Source organism: Macrosteles quadrilineatus, unplaced genomic scaffold (assembly GCF_028750875.1).
Source record: "Macrosteles quadrilineatus isolate MER2022 unplaced genomic scaffold, UCM_ALF_1.0 Scaffold_5__1_contigs__length_97177068, whole genome shotgun sequence".
Lineage (NCBI taxonomy): Eukaryota > Metazoa > Arthropoda > Insecta > Hemiptera > Cicadellidae > Macrosteles > Macrosteles quadrilineatus.
The window spans coordinates 94,206,490-94,220,729 of NW_026542598.1; the positions used below are offsets into that span (position 1 = coordinate 94,206,490).

The 14,240-nt window shown below is 35.6% G+C and overlaps 1 protein-coding gene across 2 annotated transcripts; it reads left to right on the plus strand.

Moving 5' to 3' along the window:
* Positions 1–635: 635 nt before the first annotated feature.
* Positions 636–13,222, plus strand: LOC128995150 (actin-related protein 6-like). Of its 2 annotated transcripts, XM_054420064.1 has the most exons (7): positions 636–860; positions 2,855–2,972; positions 3,767–3,959; positions 9,565–9,757; positions 10,893–11,100; positions 11,941–12,206; positions 12,997–13,222. In XM_054420064.1, exons 1-7 carry the CDS (start codon positions 781–783, stop codon positions 13,124–13,126), a joined length of 1,188 nt encoding a protein of 395 aa, XP_054276039.1. In that variant the 5' UTR covers positions 636–780; the 3' UTR covers positions 13,127–13,222. The 2 variants fall into 2 exon arrangements, with proteins under 2 accessions (XP_054276039.1, XP_054276038.1); XM_054420063.1 differs by lacking the exons at positions 10,893–11,100; positions 11,941–12,206; positions 12,997–13,222 and having other exon boundaries at positions 7,257–9,643.
* Positions 13,223–14,240: the final 1,018 nt, after the last annotated feature.

Genomic DNA, 14,240 nt, shown 5'->3' on the forward strand with positions numbered 1-14,240 from the left:
CTTAGTGAACTTCCATTTACCTGATTATAATTTCGATAAAATATGTTAAAAAAATTACCATATTCTTCATATTTATTTCAATTTTCCTATTTGTTTCTATTTTTCGGTTTGTAACTGATGTTGTGATAGTTTTTTTGTTTACAGTGCAAACCATTTAACACGTTCTTTTATTGTACCTTAAAATCTATCATTGGTTTTGTATCGTAGGTAGCCTAAATAAGTACTCACAGTATGAGTACTTTATTTTTTACTTATACTTATACTTTTCCCCCTCAATGAATTCGTGTATTTCACGAAGGTGTCGAGACAAAACTCACCGATTAACAAAACTCTTATCACAAAACTGAGCACTGGCATACATGCATTGTTGACAAGACAAGCCAAAACGATTAAGTTAGTACACCACGCGACCACGCGACAGACAGCATTGAATTTGACGTTTAAGTTCGGCACTGCTCGGTAAGATTCGGAAGCGTTCGGCACAGCGCAGTAGTGGGGGAAGCGTTGTTCCGATTTCAAATTCCGCTGTCCCGTTTCTAGACAGACGAAAAAAAGGGCGGTGACAGTCTGACGGCAAGGTCTCCTTGTATAGGCTATGTACAGTACAGGTACAGTAGTTTTAGAAATTAGATAACGTTAACGAACGATACAGACTAACAGACAGACAATGCCTGCTGCCTAAAAGCTAATCCAAGTTATTTTGTTCATTGTTTACTAACTGAGTATATGAGTTAATGAGTTTAGCTCTTATTAAGACTTATTTAAGACCAAGACGTCAAAATGATGGTTGATAATGTCTATATCGTAGACAATGGAGCTTACACGGCTAAAGTGGAACTCTCCAAAGCAGCTGCACCAAGGTAAGCAAACTGGATAAAATCTAGCCTAGACCAAGGTCTAGTTTTCATTTTGGTAACTTATTTTACATGTTAGTTGTGTATGGACAATCAGGTTATTTCTACAGCTTAAAAAGTGTAGCATAGGTAACAATCCGTTCCGATCAGCTGAGAAATTACTAGGCCGGCTGCACTTTACTTGACGTCCTACACTCATTCGATTGTTTTTTTCGATTCGATATTTTCATTCGATTGTTTCATTCGATATATCGTTTGGTTAGTTAGGTTAGGTTAACCTTACCTAACTAACCAAACGATATATCGAATGAAGCAATCGATTAATCGATAGATCGATTGATATTTTCATTCAAATGAGTGTAGGACGTCAAGTAAAGTGCAGCCACTAGGCCTAAAGGCTACCGTATTTTAATTTTTACTTAAATGTGAATGAAACCAAACTTAACCGAACTAAAACCAAACTTTCTTGACCAATAGTGAATGTTCTAAGCTTGAGGCTACCTAATATAGTGGTGTGACGAGTCGTGTATTTCCTTGACTCGAGTCAAACTCGACTCACGACTATGGCAACTCGAGTCAGGTTCAACTCGGTATCATCGTAAAACTTCAGCTTCCATCCGTCGAGTTGGGGTCGACTTGCAGCGCAACCAATAGGGTTATAGCTTGGTGAGTCTGCTCAACTCACATTCAGCCAATAGCGTTTTGCAAGTTGGACTCGTTACGTTCCGAGTTCGTGTATAGCTTCGGCAATCTCCGTACGAGTTCTTACCAACTCGAGTTGTGAATGAGATGACTCGAATTGACTCAAGTCGGGTCTTGACTCGAGCTAACTCGACTCCCCAACTCAACTCGTCACATCACTAATTTAATTACCTAACTTAACTTGGTGAAGATCTAAACTGGGACTGTGGAGTCGTCCGATTAATCCAGCTAGCCTATTCAAGAGGTCACAAATTGTGGATATTTAGGCCTATAACTCAGGCATGGTGGATGCCATAGGCTACTCCCTGGCTTGGATTAACGTCTGCACAAGTGAGGATTAAGTTACGACTAGGCCTAACTTATCCGCAGTAACTTAGGTCTACTATCCTGACAATTAAGTTCTATACCAATTCGTAAATTGCAAGGCAAAAGGGATTCGTATTCCACTAAGTATAAACTGTATGTCCTTATGACTATTACAGTAACTTAACTATGATGACGCTAAGTTACCGGTACTCCAGCTGAATTTCTACGTCTGGTGATGGCATTAAGTATAATGCCGAAACGGTGGTACCGGCAACCAAGGTTACAACAGATCCAGCTGTAGACAAAAAGGTTAATAGCCTACCTAGCCTATTTTTAACACTAATACCGAAACCCTACAGAGGCTGTAAAAAGATGTAAAATAGTGTATAGGCTAAGTTATAGCTTATAATTTTGTTTTGTCATACACATTGTTTTGTATCATAATTTTTGTATATTTTTAAGTTAGTTATATTGACATGAGTTACTTTGTAAAACAGTTATTTTACTGAAAGATGCTTGTAAATAAAGGCATTTTTATTTATTTATTTCTTAAGGGTTTACCGTACGTTATTTTTGCCAAAAACTTAAGCTAGAGACTTTTTAAGTTAATCATATTACAATTTTTAACTATCAAATTTGGTGCACCTAGCCTAGTTTGTGACTTATTTTCATGAATAAGTTAATAGGCTACACTTTTTAATGGGGGATGGGATAATATAGCCTATGGTAGGAATATAATGTCATATCAAATTTATTTCAAAAACCTGATTGTTAAAAAAGAACTAGGCCTAATTTAGCTTTTTATTGAAGGACCTTTGTACTTTAATTTCAGTGACAAAGCCTACTAATGTGGCCAAGGCCTATTTCAAATTCCGCTACCTATTATCTTTTTAACAAGTTTAAAAATTAAAGGTTGCAACTAATAATAAGTAAATATTTTATTAAAGTGCAGTAGGCTATTTCAAATCTAAATTTTTGTCTTTTATTTGTAGAGTTATTCCAAATTGCATCATGAAAGCTAAAAGTGAACGTCGAAGACCTTTCATTGGGGATCAAGTAGAAGAGTGCAGAGATGCGTCTGGATTATTTTACCTGCTACCATTCCAGAAGGTAGGTAACTCTAACTGATATAACTTATATTAATCTCTCTAAGTAGGCTTATTAGACTGTCAAGTGCATATGTGTTACCGATACTTATGATGCTAATGATCCATTTATTTTTTATTGCCATCTTAATAACATGGGCCTAATGTTTAAACCTTTGACACGGGAGTATTTTTATGATTTCATAATTCAACCTTTTTCAGGTTATTTACGTTATTTTAAGGTGTTACATTTTGTATTTCGATACGGTTTTTACCCAAATAGTTAACCATAAAGGCCAAAAAAGGAACTGTGTTCTTTTCGACTAAAACCTAATAGAGGCTTGTGTAAAGAAAAGCAAAACAGGTACCGGTAGGCCTACAGTTCCTATAAAAATTGACACCTAATTATACACAAGCAAGATAGCCTACCATTATTAAAGGTGCGCCCTCCTACTGGATAAGCCACACATTAGTATGTTTAATATGAACTGATCACGGACAGGAATTGAACCCATGCTCGTTGACCTAATCGCTACACTTGTCAGTGCAACACCTTAGTAAACTGAATGTTTGTGCAGATTCCTAGAAGATGGCATCTGATGGAACCCTAAGAACAAACTAACATTTCTAATCTGATGTTATATTGCTAACCAAACCTCACCAAACTGTATAATAATTGCCACAAAAAGAGACGATTCTTAATCATTGCAATATAATGATCAGTACCTATCAAAAGCTGACGTTTTGGTTTGACTTTTACATCTAATTTAGGCCTAGGTAGCAGCTACTCTTAGTAATATTACCAACTGATATTTACAGGGTTTCCTCATTAACTGGGACGTCCAGAAAACCGTGTGGGACTACATATTCAGCAAGGAGTGTTGCTACGGAAATTTTTCCGAAACACCTCTTATAGTCACAGAACCTTATTTCAACTTCTCCAACATTCAGGAAGCTATGTCAGAAATTTTTTTCGAAGAATATGAATGCCAGTCGCTCTTAAGAATTAATGGTAAGTAGAGATGGACTATGAGTTTGTTGTATTAAATTTGCAACTCTGAGTATATATGTTGCTTTAAGGAATCAGCAATTTAATAGACGTTCTTTTTGACATTAGCATAATATTTAGTCCTTATAAGAGAATTTCTCTATGGATTAGACACTTTTACAATAGGTTAAGTGGCTTGGAAAGATCTATACCTGGAACTGATTTACTATTTCATTTTGATGTCCCCAGAGGTTATAAACACTATTTTTTACAATTTCTATATAAATGTGTCCGTCGGTAACTGCGAGTAGTCTTGGTCCGATTTTGATTAAATTTAGCATAAACGTGCAGGGCTACATACACCTTAGGAATGAGTTCATGAACCAACAAGATCTGGTCATAGGAAAAGGGTGTTGTGTGGCTATAAAATTTTTCAAAAATTGGTTTAAGTTCTAATTTTTACCCTTAACCCTCCAAGTGTCCATAGTAATGGTATTAATGTCCGCCCATTTATCGTGCAATTGCAGGGTTTTATGTATCTTAGAAACTAAAAAGCAATGTAAAGTATACTGTTTTATATATCATTTTGTTTGGGAAATTATGGGCTTCAATGTAATAGCCTACCTATATAAAACATAACAAAAAAATTTTCAACAATTTTTGTGGGGTTAACATTTTTAAAAAATAATAAAATAAATGAAAAAATTTTGTTTGCGATCAAAAATTTTATAGAGTTTATAAGTCTACAAATATTTTAAAATAGCCACTTTGTTCTAAATTTTATAAAGATTACAAAAATATAATAATATAAGGAAGTAAATTTGCAAATAAATAAGTTATGGGTGAAAAACAGATTTTGTACATTTAGCGTTAGTGAAGAATGCATAGCCTAACCACAGCTAGAAATCTGGCCGATAATTTACATCAATATCACTACCTACTTCTTCAGGATCATCAACCAGCCTTTCAAAATCAATTAAATCTTCTTATAATGCACCACGCCTATCACTACTTTTTATTTTTAACACTAAAACAATGATAAACGTGATAAAAAACATCAGTCATTGGTGCGAGGTTAACCAAGTTGTTTACAAATACCCACGTCAGCTGTCTGCTACAATATTTTCGGAACTAAAATGAAAAGCATCTAGAAACAGACATCAGGAGAAAGCTTAGAATCTGCCGAAAACAACGATACCAATCTCGATCCAGTTCAATCTGATTCAGTCAGTCCCAGAGCCTTCGCCGTAAACGATGTTTGTGTGTCGCAAAAGCACACCACGGCGGGTGTGTTGTGCGTCGATTACGCGACGCTTAACACTCGGAGGGTTAAACATAAAAATTCCCAATCTTAATTGAAACAATCGTGTAGAGCTTAACAGAAGAAATCAAATTGTATGTTATTGTAGGATTAAAGTTTGGGAAAGAACATAAAAAAATAAACTGTAGGCTACATTTAAAATTCTAATGTTATTCTTATGGAGATAAAGTAAACCGTTGTAGGTAGTTTGTTTAAGGAAAATTGTTATCAAATTTGGCAAATTTATTTTATACTATTACAAATAGAAGACTTATCCTACTCTATAGCAGAAAACCTAGGTATTCATTAAATCTAATGGTAGGCATAAATAAGGAAAAAATCTGTGACAGGTTCGAAGGAATATTTGAAAAAAAAATCAGTCGAATAAGGGTGCACATTTTAACTTGCAAAGTTATGCAAAAAATAGCCTATGCTTTCTTAGCCAATTTTTACCTTTTCTCCATACAATAATGCATTAAACAATGATTTTCAAATTTTGCTCATTGTTATGAGTAGGCTGCCTATTATAAAAAAATTTGAAATCCTTTATAATAGGTCTTGTTTTTGGCTCTTTTACTGCATTTAAAAAATAGTAGTTTTTATAGCATTTGCACTTAACCTTTTGTATGTTTGAAAACCAAATGCCATGTTTGGATTGAATTGGTTTATATTATGCTTATCAAAATCTTGTTGTGTATTCATCGTTTTTTTTTTTTAACTTGAAACGTTGTACAGTCTAACCTTGATATAACGAACCTCGATATAACGAATTCCTTGATATAACGATTTTTTTTAAATCCCCTAGAACTCTCCATAAGACACAATGTATATTTTACCTCTACATAACGAACAAGCCATAACAACGACCTTGATTTAACGAATCTTTCGTGATTTTTGCTAAAATAAGACACCTCAATATAACGAATTTGTCAATGTCAGAACCTCTACATTGCGAATTTAACCTCTGCATAACGAATTAGCTACGTCTTTCCCTCGATATAACAAATCCCCCACCCTATTATTGTTTTGGGAAAATCTGTTTCTTTATCAAATGAAATGGAAAGGTCACGTCATCGCTTGCGCTATCATTCGTCTGCTCCGTTTTACATCTTTGTCTGCTGTCGCTGCGCGCGCTATGTTTCAACTGAGAACTGAACTGATTTCATTTACTGAGGACTGATGACGACGTAATGTTTAGTAAGCTGTGATTGGGCGATATGGGATAACTATGGTGAATTGTACAATTTTTGGATAAAGAGAAAACTAAGAAAGAATATAAAAACAAAACCAAAGAGAAAGAATAGCAACATCGTTATCTTAACATTCCTTTTACGACTGTTTTTATTATCCTTAAGTTGGCTATGATTATAATGACTTATCTAATAATTTATTGTTTTCAATACGATTTGTTTCAACTAGCAACACCAATGCTATAGTTAATGATTATTATTGACATTCCTCTGTTGTGATAAATCAGTACTGTACTGTAAGTAGCCTACCGGCCTATCACGAGCAGTAGCTTACAAAACTTTCTACTGTTTTGTTTTGTTCTTTACATGGTTTATGACTACGCAATACAGTGTTTGGCTAGGTTTTAGGAGGGTTAGAACAAGCTGTGATTTTAAACTTACAGTTTTTAACCTGTACCAAGGTCAATGCCATTGTCATGATTGCGCAATATTCAAGATCCCTCCCCTTTATTATGCCATGCCGGATAATTTAGGTTCTACTTTACAATGTTAACACTGTACTGTAAAGTATTGTAGCCTATGCTACTTTAATTGTATTTTATTGAGGTCAAATCCCGGCCTATATTGACCGACGTTGGTTCTGAACCTTGACTTAGCGAAATTCCTGCAACACTAACCTCTATATAACGAACCTCGTTTTAACAAAATACTTGATATAACGAATATTCTGTTCGGTCCCTTCAGATTCGTTATACTGAGGTTGGACTGTACTAACATTTAATCTAACAACAGATTAAACGTTGCCGTACTATTTTATTTTGGAACTTTCAGCAAGCTGTGAGGTGAAAGAAGGACTTCAGCAGATGTTGGGAGCTCGGCAGGTTTATGATGTTTCCGCTGGCGATCCTACTTTAACTGAGACAACTTATATGTTGAGATACTGCTCAGAAATATTTGCACACAGAGAAAACGTCAAAAGAATTTTATGGGATGACAATCATAATCCTCTGCTGCAACATTGTTTGGATTCAGATTGTTCTAAATCATTGAAATTCGGTAAACCTTTGTGGATTAGACATGTTTTTAACTGCCCTAATCAACAGAAGTACTTGAACATTGATATGATACAAGCACTGCACTCTCACCTACATGTAAAACAATCAAAACAAAGAGATTTGTCGCTATCTTTAGATTCTTGGATCAATAATTATGCATTACAATGTAAACTCGATGAATCAGATACAAGACATGTTCAGTCTTTTGATAAGACTGTATCTGAAGTTCCAGCCAGTCACTTGATCAAAAACTTAAAGAATAAATCGAGTAGTGAAATTTTTGAACGAATGCCAATGGAAGAGTTGTTTGATACAAATGATCAGCCTATAAACTACGGTTTGAAATACTTTGAACATGAAACACCTCTGTTGTTAGATAGTACGGAACAGCCTGTAAATTTCAGCCTGAAATATCTGGAAGAAATGGAGAATGAATCGGACACTGTTGAGATGATGTTTGGCGCAGGTGAAACCTGCTATGCTGAAACTGATTTAGATCAACCTGACGAGATGTTTAACTACCTCAAGAAGAATCCAGAACATTGCAGCGAGTCTAAATTCAACCACCTTAACTATGCCCTTAGCTTTTCTGAGGAACTCAAAGAGTACCAGGTTGAAGGAACTCCTTGCGATTATTCTATAGCTACACCACTTTCCGGTATTTGCTCTCCACTTTATGAAGGAGAGGCAAAGGTAGAATCTGGAAAAGTGTCTCCAAATACTGTTCCTTCGAAACAAACTGAAGACAAGAAGAGTGAAGTCATATTGCTTGAAACACCTCTGATGTTTTCACGTTCAAGCTCATTGAACTCTCTAACTAGTGACGAGCCTTTGAACGATGTCAGATCTTTGATTAGCGATTACAGCAGAATGGCCAGTGGGATGATTTCTCCAAGTGACTTACCGGATTCACCGACTCAAACAACGGCTCCTAGCGTGCACAGTTTCAAACTTCAACCACTGCCGAAACTGAGGAGTGTATTTGAGGAAAAGGTGTCCATTTTTAGAGAAGAAAGTACCCCTATACAGTTCTCCACTACAAGTAGTCTGAGCGCCTTGAGTTTTGACGATAACTTGTTAAATGAAGCATCAAATGAATCGCCACATCTCGAACCCGAAGTTGCTTCCACTGATGGAAATGACGATGACGATATATTAGCTGCTTGTATCAATGCAGGTATGCAGAAATGTAGAGGTTTTGGAAATGTGAAAACCCCTGGGAATCCTAAGAAAATCGTTCAATCTAGTTTTAAAACCACGGAAAAAGACATGTGTAAAATTACTAAGCATATTTCTACTTCAAAAGATCAAGCGTCGGCTGATAACGTAAAAACATATACTACTGAGGATACGTCATTACATATCAGTCGCACAACTTCTTGCTCTGATTTGTCAAAGCTACCTGAAGATTCAGATCATGCAGACATTCTAGCTGAGTGTATTCAAGCTGGAATGCCAAAAGCAATAGGAAAGTCCAAGTGTAATTCGAAGAAATCACCTAAGGTGCCTTTAAAACTGTCTCTGGTAAAGGGCAATTCACATTTACATAATCAAGCTAAAGCAACGACTTCTGTCGTAGATATCCATGGAAACTCTTTGCCTCTAAAATCAGGATCAGCTGTCAAAATGTGCCATTGTAACCCCAACCTTGTTTCACCAGAATCATTATCAGAACAAATCACAACTGAAGCAGGAATATCACAGTTAGAAGTTAGAAGCGATTCTATGGCGAAACTTTCTCGTCGGTCAAGCATTGAATCCATTAAAGAAGATTTGACTGAAGACCCAGTAACTCTTTCAGAGTTGTTGCTGCTGGAACAATGTATTAGTTCTGGGATGCCGAAGAAAAAGACTAGATGAAACTGCAAACTCTTTAATATTCGTGTTATGTCTGATGTGTAATGAGTTTGTCTTTTTTGTGTAAAGTATGTTAAATTCAAATAATTCAAATGTAAAACTTCCACCTAACGTAAGAGACTAAGTTTTTTCAATGTAGTAGAGTACTGAGAATCGATATCTCAGTTGAATCTTGTAGAATCTTCTATAAACTTGAACACAAACCAAATGCAACTTGGTCCTTGTAGCTGGGGACCTTGTGAACTACCATTACCGCAAGGAACATCCCGAGGCATTGTGTTGTTTGGTCATCGACTGCGGCTACAGTTTCACCAACATCGTTCCATACATTAGAGACAAGAAACAAAAGTTGGGCATACGACGGATCGACATTGGCGGAAAAGTGCTCACCAATCACTTGAAGGAGGTTATATCATACAGGTAAACAAAACTTTTTTATAATATCAGTTTGGATGTGTTGCATAAGATCCATGTGGTAAAGTCTAAAGAAATTACTTAAATAGAAAAAAAACTTTGAAAATGCAAAAGGGGGATCTTATGTTGCTCACAAGGTAACATTAACTAAATGTCCAATGCATTTTTATCTTGGTAGGCCTATGTTGTACAAAGTACAAACCAATTATGAATAATATATACACAGAAGTATAATATATTGTGTTTATTTTAGAGGGAGATACTAAGAAAACATACAAACAAATTGTGTAAATACCTGTAATTAAATTAAAATCAATAATGTCACAAATTGGATGCTCAACCCTTCTCGATATCATCTCGTTTGATTTAAATAATACAAATTAAGAATATTTGGCCTATTAGGTGTTGTTGGAACTAGTTGTGTTTTAGCAACATCAAGCATTCCATGTAGGCCTAGGTAATTAGACTACCGGTACCCAATCTTATAGTTTCTAAATGCAATATAGAGAGTCAAAACGTAAGAAATATTATATAAGAAACGTATATTTTTCCCACATATAGTTGTTAGATTTGGAAGTGAATTCCATCCAGTAATATCTGTTCAAAGTTTCTCAGGATATATTGGTCTGCGTTTTTTATTTCAATTTAACTGATTAAATAAACTTAGAAGTATGCTTATATTTTTCAATTTATATTAGTTTCCAATGAAACCTGGGTTAACCAAAACCATCATCCAAAATTAATCAATAGGAAAATGAACTAGGCAAAGGGTATCATTTACCTTGTTGTGAGTAATTGGTTCAGCTCTGCCAAAAAAAAATGTAATGGAGCAGACCAAGATTTCTCATAGGGTGGTATAAAGATCAGAAAACTTAACTATTGATTTTAAGAAATAGACTTTGTTTTCTGTATTCAGTTTAGATATAAAGATAGCAATTAAAATAACCCTAACAACTACTGTTCTGTGGATCTCTTTGAATAGACATAACATTTAAATTCCTACCTTTGATTAACCGAAAAAGTAGGTTGTCCGAAACATCTTTGCCACTTTTATTTTGGTTAGTCCGGGTTCACTGTAGGCCTTTTCCTATTGTGATATAGATAAACAAAACAATATAAGATTTCCCTGGTCATTTTTCAGACAACTACACGTGATGGATGAAACCCACGTGATGAACCAGGTGAAGGAGGACTCCTGCTATGTTGCTCTGGACTTTATGAAGGAGATGGAGATTGCTCGTCAGAAGTTTCCAGAGAATACCATCGCAAGGGACTACGTACTGCCAGACTATACAAGCATACGCAGGGGATATCTCCGTGGACTGGATGAGCCAGACACTGTGGAACAGGTAAAGAGTGACCGAAAAAAAACATTAAGCTACTCATTTGTTTTTGTGAAAATTATATCTTTTATTAGATTGGAATATTTTTAAACTCTTGCGATTTAAGTAATACTCTACTTACAAAACATAGTTGGCTACACTTTTCAGATGTCCATTACTTATGGAAAACAATGTCAGCCAGGTGAAGTCCACTTTCTGGAATGCAAGTTTCAGTCCTTCCCTTAAAGTCTTCCATTGCAAATATAAAAGGTTTAATTTACCTGTTGCGTCAATTGATCCTTAGTTATGAAATAACTACAGCCGTTTCGTACTGCTAAACGAGTACATCTTCAGGTTGTCTATGAACGTTAAAATACGGCCTTCTCATCCGCGGGTGGAGTCGTCAGCACATTTAGGACACATAACACAAAACATTAAAATATTTACAATTAAAAACTTGGCCAAGTAGTCCGAACACGAGAGTTGCGTAACTGGTAGCGTTAGATGATGAGTCATGACTCCATTGCACGTCCCAGCAGCTCATGGCACCAATTGTTGCCTCTTTTGGGTAAATTAGGTCTTTAAGGTCTGCAGTTCAAGGATTGACAATCCAATAATTGTATTTAAGATGGGAATGATATCATGAATATTTATTAATTATATACAAACTGTTTTTTAACTACCCCTTGAGGCTTTCCCATCAAATTATAACACATTTGGTTTTTACTTTTTGCAAAAGTACTATTGGTTTTGTTCGGACAAGAAGAAGAGACAGAATTTAAAAAGAATCTAACCATTATATTGACTTAAGTGGTCCAATGCTGGCCATAAAATAATAATAATAATAATTTTGTTCTACCTTTACAGCAAACCCTACGGCTAAACAATGAGAGGTTCTCCATCCCCGAGCTGTTATTCCACCCGTCGGACGTTGGCATTTCCCAGATGGGTATACCTGAGGCTGTAGTGGACTCTATCAACAGCTGCCCTCCCGAGACACATCCCCACCTCTACGCCAACATCGTGGTGGTCGGAGGTTGTGCCAAGTTCCCTGGGATCAGAGACAGGCTATACAGAGATCTGCGGAGTGTCACTCCCGAGGAGTTTGATCTCAACATTTACCTGCCTGATGAGTGAGTTTGCACGTAGTGTGGAGTTTAATGATGTAACATGAACCTCAAGGGCCATTTAGGTATTTTGTGGGAATAGCAGGCTTATCTGAATGGAAAAAGAGTCCAAACTGGCACAAGAGACATAAAAGCTTACACTATACGGATGGCCGAAAAGTCCCTTTACAAAATATTGCAGTACATATTACACTGTTATTAACACGACTGATCAGCAAATATTCGTACGTGAGTAGTAAGGCAACATTGGGGTAGAGAATGAAGCCTCACTCTCCCTTCCCGACCACCGCCACAGCCCTAGGACGCGGCGACGCCCAATAGAGAGTAAGAGCTAGTCACCCCAGAAATGCTGAAACGAATTAGCAAACGAACTTGGAGTCGGTATGAAACAATGTAGGTGTGCATGCCAATGTTTTGGACAAAAAATGATGTTCACTTGGTGTAGTCCACAATAATTGTCTGGTTAAAATAGATTTCTATGGTTTTCATCAACACCAATTGAATTTACCTTTAGTGTAACAATTGGACTTTTCAGCCACCCTGTACATTATATACACAAAACATTTGAATATTTCACTGTCACTGACAGCATTTTCAACTAAGGAAGAGAGAGTTTTCTTCTAGCCCAATGACATCCATACATGTCATGACACCATAAATGAAGACAACTTTATTTCTCATTCATGTAAGCCTTCTATCCTCACAAAAAAATCCTAAAAACCTCGGCCCTTGTGCTCAATGTTCATACAGGTATTGTTGTGCTTCAACACCATCTGATACTTTGTTATGTTGGTAGCCCTGTGACATACGCATGGCACGGTGGAGCTCACCTCAGCCGAGACCCAGAGTTCTACAGCTACGTCGTCACCAAAGAAGAGTTTGAAGAGGAAGGTCACAGTATCTGCTTTGAGAGATTCGACATTTGAATTTCACTAAGAAGACACTAACTTGTCCTTTGGAACCTTCTACTTTGCCAGTGTAAATATTTCATTAATAAATAGTTTTGTACACTTTTCTTAAAATTATTTATTTTACTCGTCAAATTCCCTTCTGTATATAAATTGTTATCATGAATGAGATCGCAAAAATTTAAGAAGCTTAATATGTTTTAATAACTAGTAATAGGAAATTTTTTCTGTAATCCAGTTTTGTTTTGATGATTTTTATTATATTTGTTTTGATATATTTTGGTTATGGCTGGCAGCGCATTTGTTAATGTTTAATAAGTAATGTATCCGTGTTAATGCGTATTAAATGTTGCATTTTTGTCTATTGACAATAATGTGTTCTAATATTTTTTTATGAAGACAAAATGCTTGAAAATGAAACTATCTAGTTCAGTTTTCAAACTAAATTAGTGAACTTACCTGAGACTTGTATTAGGATTGACAACGTAACGTAAATCGATCTATACTGACATTATTTTTTTTAGAGTATAACTTACTAAATGAAAGGGGTTTGAACGTTAGAACCCTGACTAATACTTATTAATAACGGCTCTCTCTCCAACATCCCTTTTTCACCTGTTCTTCTTAACCGCATTTTGCAATTTAAGTTTTATTGTAAAGTTTATAATCCAGCGCACAGAAAATGGTAGTTAAACTAGTATTTTCCTGCTATGGCTTGGACCTCCCTAGCCATTGATTTATTTATATTGTTTGCTTTTTTAACCAATTTGCTATGTATCTTCAGTTGGATTTTTATCGTTTTTAACAGTTTATATAAATAAATGATAAATAGGCCATAGTACTTTTATTGATAGTTGTGGTCTGATTGAGGTAGGTAAAATAGCCTTTTATGGTAGGCCTATAGATATTATATAACCGACATATTCAAAATGTGGTAAATTAATTAGGCCTAGTTTATTTACATATTAATATTGTTTAAACAAACATTTATGTTTTATTATAGTGCTGTTTATTATAATATTTAATTTTGCAGCTGCGAAGTTAGCTGATATGACTCAAAAACAAGTTTTCAACGGTATTAAAATGCGCAATTCGAGCATGGGTTGCTTCAAGATCAATAAAACAACCAGTT

Excerpts from the sequence above, each read along its gene's own strand:
- LOC128995150 (XM_054420063.1), top strand. The coding sequence starts at position 781 with ATGATGGTTGATAATGTCTATATCGTAGACAATGGAGCTTACACGGCT. Across the intron at positions 861-2,854 it reads TCCAAAGCAGCTGCACCAAG|AGTTATTCCAAATTGCATCA; the intron begins GTAAGCAAACTG and ends TTTTATTTGTAG. Across the intron at positions 2,973-3,766 it reads ACCTGCTACCATTCCAGAAG|GGTTTCCTCATTAACTGGGA; the intron begins GTAGGTAACTCT and ends TGATATTTACAG.